Source organism: Triticum aestivum, chromosome 3B (genome assembly GCF_018294505.1).
Source record: "Triticum aestivum cultivar Chinese Spring chromosome 3B, IWGSC CS RefSeq v2.1, whole genome shotgun sequence".
Taxonomy (NCBI): Eukaryota; Viridiplantae; Streptophyta; class Magnoliopsida; order Poales; family Poaceae; genus Triticum; species Triticum aestivum.
This window is the reverse complement of record NC_057801.1, coordinates 5,911,472-5,920,418: the sequence shown is the minus strand read 5'-3', so window position 1 is coordinate 5,920,418 and position 8,947 is coordinate 5,911,472. Positions and strand designations below refer to the sequence as shown.

The 8,947-nt window shown below is 43.3% G+C and overlaps 1 protein-coding gene and 1 pseudogene across 1 annotated transcript; one reads left to right on the top strand and one right to left on the bottom strand.

Moving 5' to 3' along the window:
• Positions 1 to 966: 966 nt before the first annotated feature.
• On the top strand, positions 967 to 6,144 carry LOC123064257 (probable serine/threonine-protein kinase PBL23). The gene is made up of 7 exons (XM_044487775.1): positions 967 to 2,528; positions 3,164 to 3,227; positions 3,592 to 3,746; positions 3,854 to 4,112; positions 4,686 to 4,907; positions 5,006 to 5,126; positions 5,858 to 6,144. The coding sequence occupies exons 1-3, from the start codon at positions 1,120 to 1,122 to the stop codon at positions 3,595 to 3,597; spliced, it is 1,479 nt and encodes a 492-aa protein (XP_044343710.1). The 5' UTR covers positions 967 to 1,119; the 3' UTR covers positions 3,598 to 3,746; positions 3,854 to 4,112; positions 4,686 to 4,907; positions 5,006 to 5,126; positions 5,858 to 6,144.
• LOC123073200 (uncharacterized) lies at positions 5,505 to 5,603 on the bottom strand (annotated as a pseudogene).
• Positions 6,145 to 8,947: the final 2,803 nt, after the last annotated feature.

The window sequence follows — 8,947 nt, the reverse complement described above, 5'->3', positions numbered from 1 at the left end:
TCTTTTTTTTATAAACCCATGAATTTTTTTGAGTTCATGGTTTTTGAATTTTGCTAATTTTTTTCAGAACTTTTGTAAAGTCAACTGTTGACTAGTACCCGACGATATTAATTAAGCGGCCATTTGAGAGCAGTCATTTAACGTATTAATTATTTTTATTTTATGAGCTTAGCATGAATGCATGCCAAGCATGTATTCGAGCTAATCTGGGGGCTAATGTCGGGGGAGTTACCTGCGGCTAGACCCGGCTCATGAGGTTAATTCATTTCTGGGGTTAAGTCATCTCCGGAGTTAAGTTTGCCCTGCTAAATGAGTGGGCCAAATGAGCAGGCTACAGCCTTGACCCGGCCTGCAACGAGACCCGACCTGCTACAGGACCTGGGCTTAGACCAAATTTCACCAAGGAAAGGAGTCCATATACAAGACGGAGACCTCCGACTTGGAGGACACGGAGGATTTAGAGGACTTAGAGTAGGATTATGACTGCGAATATAATCCGGAGTCTTTTGTAACCCCATGGACTCAGCTGTTAAATAAAGCGAGTCCATGGGTCGTCGGAAGGGGGGAAGAAATAAGTCGCCAAAAAGGAGTGGCCAGAGATAAGTCCTAGAGATGTCGCCGCTCCCCTATCGGTGGCGGCGGTGGCCGTTCGGTGGTCTTAGAATGTCGATGTATATCTTTATAATGTTTGAAGTGTTTTGTATTTGTGCTGAACTTTGATATAGATCAAAGATCGTATTTGCAAGAAAAAAAAAGGTTGTGTGGCTCGGTTATGTTCATTTTCGCCCGGTTTTTAAAATTTAACCAAGCTTTACTTTTTTTTTTGTGAGGGAGCCAAACTTCAATGTGCTCAGTCCATGTTTTCTTAAAATTTAAAACTGGTTAGAATGAAGTAAGGATTTGCTGGGAGTGAAGAAAGAAGAAACATTCAACCCGTGGGCCATCATCGGCGACGTGCTCCCTCGCCTGCCGCAGCTCGTCGGGACCCTGGCCAGGCTCATCTCCAAGATCATTGATGCGGTGAGGACGGCACGCCAGAGTAAGCGGGAGTGCGAGTACCTCACGGTCCGCCTGTCCATCATCGGCGACGTGCTCCCTCGCCTGCCGCAGGACGCGAAGATGAAGCGGTCACTCGCCGAGCTGGCAAAAACGCTGGGCGAGGCGCACAAGCTGGTCCTCGACTGCCAGAATTGGAGCCCCGCCAGGGAGCTCATTGGACTTGGTCAACGCCATGCCGACAGCTTGAAGGAGGTCAACGCCAGGATCGACTCCCACATCAACCTCCTGAACTTGATCTTTAACGCCACCGCCGGCCGCTCCACTTTCAACCACACGACGACGGTGCCGTCGCCGGGCAGTTCCTCGGGTCCTGTTGCCGTCAGGCTCACGTGGGCGGAAATTGCAGCCGCGACCGATTACTTCGCCGACGAACTCAGCCGACGCAGCCCGGAGGCGTTGTACAAGGGCCGTCTCCACGACGGCCCGGAGGTGGCCGTGAAGGTGATGAACAAGAACGGGAGGCAGGACGTGGAGGGCGCGTTCGTGGCGGAGGTCGAGATCCTCTTCCCCCTCCGCCACCAACACATCGTGCGACTCGTCGGCTGGTGCTCCGAGGAGGAGGACCGCATCATCGTCTACCACCACGAGCATATGAGCAACGGCACGCTCAGAGACCACCTGATGCGCCTGGGCCTGCGCGTGCGCGCTCCAGTGTTCCTGCGGGGCGGCTCTAGCTCGTCGCCAGTGAGAGCGACCTGGAAGACGCGCGTCGAGGTGCTGCTGGGCGTGTCGCGGGCCATCGAGCACTTGCACCGCTGTGGGGTCATCCACCGCAACGTCACCTCCTTCAACATCCTCCTGGACGGAAGCTGGGAGCCGCGCCTGTCCGGCTTCGGCCAAGCGATCTTGCAGGCGGCAATGGGCGACCAGGTCGTCGATGAGGTTGTCGGCACGCCCGGGTACCTCGACCCGGAGTACCGCCGCACGGGGCGTGTGAGCCCGGCGAGCGACGTGTACAGCTTCGGAATGGTGATACTAGAGTCGCTGACGGGGAAGGATCCCGCCACCATGCAGATGGACTCGGTGCTCCTGGCCATACGGAACAGGAAGCTACCGGATGTGCTGGTCCGCCGCCCCGCGGCGACGCCACGGCAGCTGGAGGCGCTGGAGCTCGTGGCGCACTCGGCGGAGTGCTGCCTGTTTCCACATGGGAACGACCGGCCTGCCATGTCGGACGTTGTGACCAGCCTCCATAGGGCGCTCTTTAATATCGACAACAAGTGGACGAGGACGACCACGGTCACGGCCGCGCCACCGCCGAGCTCCAGCTATGACTCCCACATCGGCCACGACGACAAGTCGACGACCACGGTCACGGCCGGGCCACCGCCAAGCTACAGCTATGACTCCCGCATTGGCCACGACGAGGAGTCGACCATCACGGTCACGTCCGGGCCACCGCCGAGCTCCAGCTTTGGCTCCCTGCAGAGTCAGGTTTTTTTTTTTTTGAGAAAGCCCTGCAGAGTCAGGTAATGGTCTAATTAATGGATGGGCTTATAATTTGTTACCCCCTCATTCTCATAATATAAAAACATTTCTGACAATAGTATAGTGTTAGTGTCAAGAATATTTTTATATTATGAGATTGAGGGAGTAGATCTTAGAAACAAATTCTCTTTTGCTTCATGCGGGACCAAATCATATCATTAAGTTGCCGAAATTATGTACGTATTTGCATTTTGTTTTCTAATTATGTACGAAATTATGTAGCAAGGTCGCATTTTGTTTTCTACTCCCTCCTTTTCGGTTTATAGGGCTCAATTCAAGAATCTCACCAACCAAGATAGATGATGAGTGGTGGAATATTTTTTGTAGTTTGCAAAGGCACCTAATTAATGCTCTTGTTTTCCTAAAAAATTAGGTTTATCAATGCATTAATTGTAATGTATGCATGCATAAAGTACATGCATTGGTCAATTTTCTCTTAATACTTTAATGCACCTTGGAATCTAAACATGTGATGAAAAACAACCAAATTGAGCCTTATAAAATAAAAAAAGTAAAATTTTGATATAAACCCTATAAACCGGAAAGGAGGGAGTAATTGAAGGACGTTTGTCTGTTCTGTGAGACAGTCTGATTAATGTTCCTTGTTTTCTGCCAGCCTTACGAAGATGAAGAATCCAGCCAACCACCGGAGAGCATCAGCACCTTATTATCTTCTAGAGGTAAGTGTTATTTTAAATGGGGAGGTTAACCAATACTCCCTTCGTCCCATAATATACAAGCTTTTTAGAGACTAATGTACTGTAAAAAATACTTTTATATTATAAAACGGGGCAGTATATTTTAAGAAAAATCCTTTTTTGCAACCCATGGATCACACGTGAAACATCAGCCACACAAGTATGCTCAATCCCTTGCAAGTATAAGCTGGCCGACTCCTAGCGTCCGCTTAAACCATACACGAGACCATATATAACGTATTTTAGTATCCACATTCCTGCAAGTTCATACCGAGAACACATTTTAGTACCTACTCTTTGTGGAGACTGGAGAGTTAGTTTTATTCGATGAATTTTTGTATTACAGGAATGACCGACCAAGTAACGCAACTTAAAGCTCTGAAGGGCATATTGATTGATGCAACTGCAGAACCAATTATGCTATCATATCCATTTCTAAGCTCCATCACAGGAAATTTCTCTCGAGAAATCGGCCGTGGTGGTTTCGGAATTGTTTACCAGGTATATAGTTTCTTGATTGTGTATTGTTACATGTGGTAATTATACGTGTCCTTTCCTAGTGTTGCAAAATAAGCATGGCAATGCTAAACTACTAATATCTTGAACAGGGAGACCTTGGGACTAGGAAGGTTGCTGTGAAGAAACTTTCCATCATACCAGAGAGGTTCTCGGACACACTCTTTGTGGAAGAGATTAAGTGTTTAATAAAAGCAAAGCACAATAATGTGGTCAGATTTCTAGGTTATTGTGCAGATACACAGGGGGAATTGATATTATTCAACGGAATGCATGTGTTGTCAGAGCTACCACAACGGCTGTTATGCTTCGAGTATTTTCCTAATGGAAATCTTGGGAAGTATCTTGAAGGTACAAATCATGCATATTTTTATTTTATTTTTCGTGGAAAAAATGCCCGTACAAATATTAACACAAATCCATGTCCAGATGGATCTGAATATAGATAATGGGACCATATATTCACTCTCATATTTGACTAAGCTAAGCAACCTAAGGCCTATTTTATCTCTCCTACACGACATAGTTTCGCGGAATTTATCTTCTCGAACAATCAAACATGTTCATAGAAAGCTAGATTAAAACCTAAACCCCCTTAGTTGTTTAATTAAAAGGGTTACATTTTAGAAATTTTAATCGGATATTTGTGTACAAACATGATAAGTGTGACCACAATGCTAGAGACTTGTTTGTGGCCGGTTCCCAAACAGGAAAAAACTAAGTGCTGGGTTTTTTCTTCTCTTTTCCTTACGACTATTGGTAGTATAGATATTGATGTTGCGCATTTCATGTATACTTGGCTTAGTTTGACATAGCAAGGGCACTGTTGCCCCATTTTTCCTCTTCACATACAAATATTTCACTTATTTTGTTGGAGATGAATGAAACTTGCCATCAAATTTGAGTCAGTTTTTCAATGTGCAGATAAATCTCATAAAGATGAATGGAAAATTCGCCATCAAATGATTAGGGAATTTGTCATGGTTTGAATTGCCTTCATGAGCAACGAATTACTCATTTGGATTTAAAACCTGAAAATATTCTTTTGGATGCTTGTATGGAACCAAAAATTGCGGACTTTGGGATATCAAGATGCTTTGATGAAGGAATATCAAGAGTTTACACCAAAATCCTTCGTGGAACAATGTATGCTAATCCAATCAAGAATTCTTTCCATGTTTCTATTATATGTAAAAATTTCTTTATGCGCATATATTAATATTAACTATCATATTGTTATGCAGGGGATATATTGCACCAGAGACCATAAAGAATGGAGAAATAACATTCAAGTCAGATATATATGGTTTGGGTATTATAATTATAAAGTTGTTAACAATGGGTAACTACTCTGATTTTGAAAGTGTAAGAAGAATTTACTTATGCATTTCAATAGATGTTTTTTAGCAAATTCATTCTTGTGTAGTCTACAAGTAGCGTACCAAGTACAAACAACAATGGTGGGTTAAATATTAAATTGTAATAAGCTCTTAACGAATTTTTTAGCACTCTGTAAACTCGAATATGCATGCTAAAATACAAGGTTGTGTCAAAATTAAAAACTAAATCAAGATGGGTGCATTGTATAAAAGGCAAACTATGAAATCACATACATTTTTTCGTGGTAGTTCATCAGTTTCATGCAATAAGGATTGCAAATTTTGACTCAAAGTCTACATGAAATATAATAAGGAACTCTTTGTACATTTTGTGTTGCACCCATCAGGTGAATCTTGGCCCAGTGGTCAGAATTCATCAACCAGACTGAAGTGCTTGCCTCCTTATTGGTAAAGGATGCAGCGGTACGAGCCTATAGAACAGATCCTGTTCAAGTAAGGTCGTACTCTTTGTACATTTTAGTATTCTAGTTTTCATGGAACCATGGTGACGGGGAATTTTTCTTTAATCATTCAGATAATGGCATGAAAGCATTCTTGTTTATGAAGACTACATGTTGTAGATGATATTTAGGTGTACTGTTATAATAGTGAACTAATATAATGTGCAAGAAATTGATTAGAATAACACATACACATGATGTATTACATTATGTTTTTGCATATGGAAGTTTCTTACCGTATGTTTGACCTTTGCAGTGGCATACATCTTTAGACATGGACCACCCACAAGTAAGGAGCTGGGCCGAAATAGCTCAAACATGTGTGCATACAGACCAACATAAGAGACCTACAATATGCAAGATCATGCAAAAGATGAATGAGATAGATAGCATGTGATAAAAATTTCCAGTACCTTCAGTATACCGAAATTATGAACATTCAAGGTAGAGATGTAATCATGTTCAGCTAGCAATATTTATCTTGTGTACTCACATCTTTTGGTGATCTGTGGACATTCTACACAATTATATTATGGACGCTAATAAAATACCCGTGTTATGCAACGGAAAAGGATAACACACATAATAGACATAACACAAAAGAAGGTCCAAGCTTCTCTATGCGAACATTGTGATCGACCCCCTTCTTCTGACATACTACAATAGCATGTGCAAAGGCAACCTATGAGAACAAAGATTTTATTGGAATTATATGAACTTGGCCCATTAAGTTTCTATAATTCCTAGAATAAATCTCAAAAGCTCACTTTTCTCATTCATAAATAACAAAAGGTGGAACTTAAGCGTTCAAAGCTAGTGGAGGGTGAGCTTCCCGTCCATTTCCTGGCATGCTCCAAAAAGGGGATATCAGGTCTCTGGAACTACCACGAAGAGAGGCGATCTGGTTTTTGGGAAGGCCAGTGTGCCGGCCAACCGGCCAGACTTTTGGTCGGCTGCTAAATGATAGATAATGCACGTGTCAAAGGTCTAAATGTCGCGCAGACTAGGTCGCCTTTGTCTTACAATTTCCGCATGTGCGCACAAAAAAGGGGATCTTGTTGGGAAACACAATATAAATCAAAAAACTTTCACCCTACGATCACCTAGGAACAATATGAAGATGCATTAACGGTTTGGATAAAATTGTTACTAACTCCAAGTTGCAGCGGAAGTGGACGATTCGTTGTAGATCATACATGGAGTTCCTCGAACCATAAGTGAACGATCATGTGAACCGCCCACAAACAGTCCCTCAAACCAAAAACCGAAAGCACAACCTCTCTACAAACTGCAAGCGTACGGTCTACACGACCCGGTAGCGCTTTACCTTTGATAGATAATTGATATATCTCCAATGTATTTATAATTTATGAAGTATTCATGCCATGTTTATTATAATTTTGTATGGTTTTGCTGCACTTTTATATGATTTTTATGGACTAATTATTGATCCAGTGCCATTGCCAGATCTATTTTCTGCATATTTTTTTGTTTCATAGAAAATCCATATCGAACAAAGTCCAAACGCGAAACAAATTTACGGAGATTTTTTTGGAATATATGTGATTTTTGGAAAAAAGAATCAACGCAAGACAGTGCCTAAGGGCTCCACAAGGCAACAGGGCACGACCTCCCCCCGGTAGCGGCCCCTTGCTATGTGGGCACCTCATAGGTCAATTGGAGCCCTTCTTTCTCTGCAAGAAGATAATTTCCAGATCAAAATTTCAGTCCAATCGGATTTACGGATCTCAGGGAATATAAGAACGTTAAAGGGCTCCAATAATAGTCGCGAAAAATAGAAGACAACAGACAGATCCAATCTAGGGGAGAGATCCCTCTCTCCCCGGAGGGCCAAGGAAGAAGAAGAAGGAGGGACGCCCTGCCCCACTCCTTCGGTGGCCCCGGGACATGATACATCTGCGCTGTATCTACTTTTCCAAACACTTTTGCTCAAGTTTTTGACTCTAAGTTACATGATTTGAATGAAACTAAGTCGAACTAACGCTATTTTCAGTAGAACTACCATGATGTTGTTTTTGTGCAGAAATAAAAGTTCTCGGAATTGGACGAAACTTTTTGCAGATTTTTTATAGAATAAATAAAAAATACTGGAGCAAAGACCCACTGGAGGGGGCCACTTGCTGCCCACGAGGCACCAGGGCGTGCCCTGGTGGCCCATGGGGCCCACATGGCTCCGTTGACCCTAATTCCAATCTATAAATTCAGATTTCCCGAGAACAAAATAGGAGAAGAAGTTTCGTCGCATTTTATGACACGAAGCTGTCTCCACCTCCTATTCTTCATCGGGATATCAGATCTGGAGTCCGTTCGGGACCCCGAAGAGGGGGATTCGGTGCTATTGTCATCATCAACCATCCTCCATAACCAATTTCATGATGCCCACTGCCGGGAGTGAGTAATTCCTTCGTAGGCTTGCTAGACAGTGATGGATTGGATGAGATTTAGTAATGCAATCAGGTTAGTTTTGTTAGGGCTTGATCCCTAGTATCCACTTGTGACACCCTGGATTTTTTCTTTTTTTCTTTTCTTGTATTTATTGAATATTTGATTTGCATTTGGATTTTCAATCAATTCTTTTGGACTTGTCACTTGCAAATTATTTTGATTTTCTTCCAAGTGGATTCTATGATCTCTAAACCATCTCTTAACTTCATCCCTCCCAAAATAATGCCATGGAATTATTTTATTTAATGGCAAAATATTCATTTCCCTTCTGAAAATGGATATTTTCTTAGTCTGCTATGAAACAACCTTCATTTTTCCCGCTCAACAAATCCCCAAGAAATCCCCAAATGTTCTTTGGATCATGCCTCACCTTCCCATGAAAAAATATGACATAGTCATTTGGAATATTTTTTCTCAAGAAATTATTTTCACTTTTGGACAGTTAGGGTACTTAGTGAAGCAAGTGCGTTTTTACTTGATCCTCTTGAGCTGATTTTTTTACCACATAGCTACCTTCCTACCAGAAGCTTAACCCCCAAATTTTACTCTTTAACTCTTAGTAAATCTCTCTCTAATTCCATTACAAATTTCCGTCCAGAAACTTATCAGCTAGCTCAAGTCTTGTCTAGTGGGCGAGGTGGCAAGCCAAGGGCACACTGCAGCACCATGTCAAATGGACAACACCCTAGACATGGTTTGGCAGCCCTTGGCATACCGCGTGCACCAGTGCACGCGGTGACCATGCATGAATGCAGTGTTCGACAGTCGGTCGGCGCGCTCTGAGTGCTGCGACCCCTCTACCGCCGCCCGTTCGCCCTCCCTCGCACCACTTTAGCTTGTCTACGCCACTCAGCATCCTCCCATGCTTCTACCTAGCCCC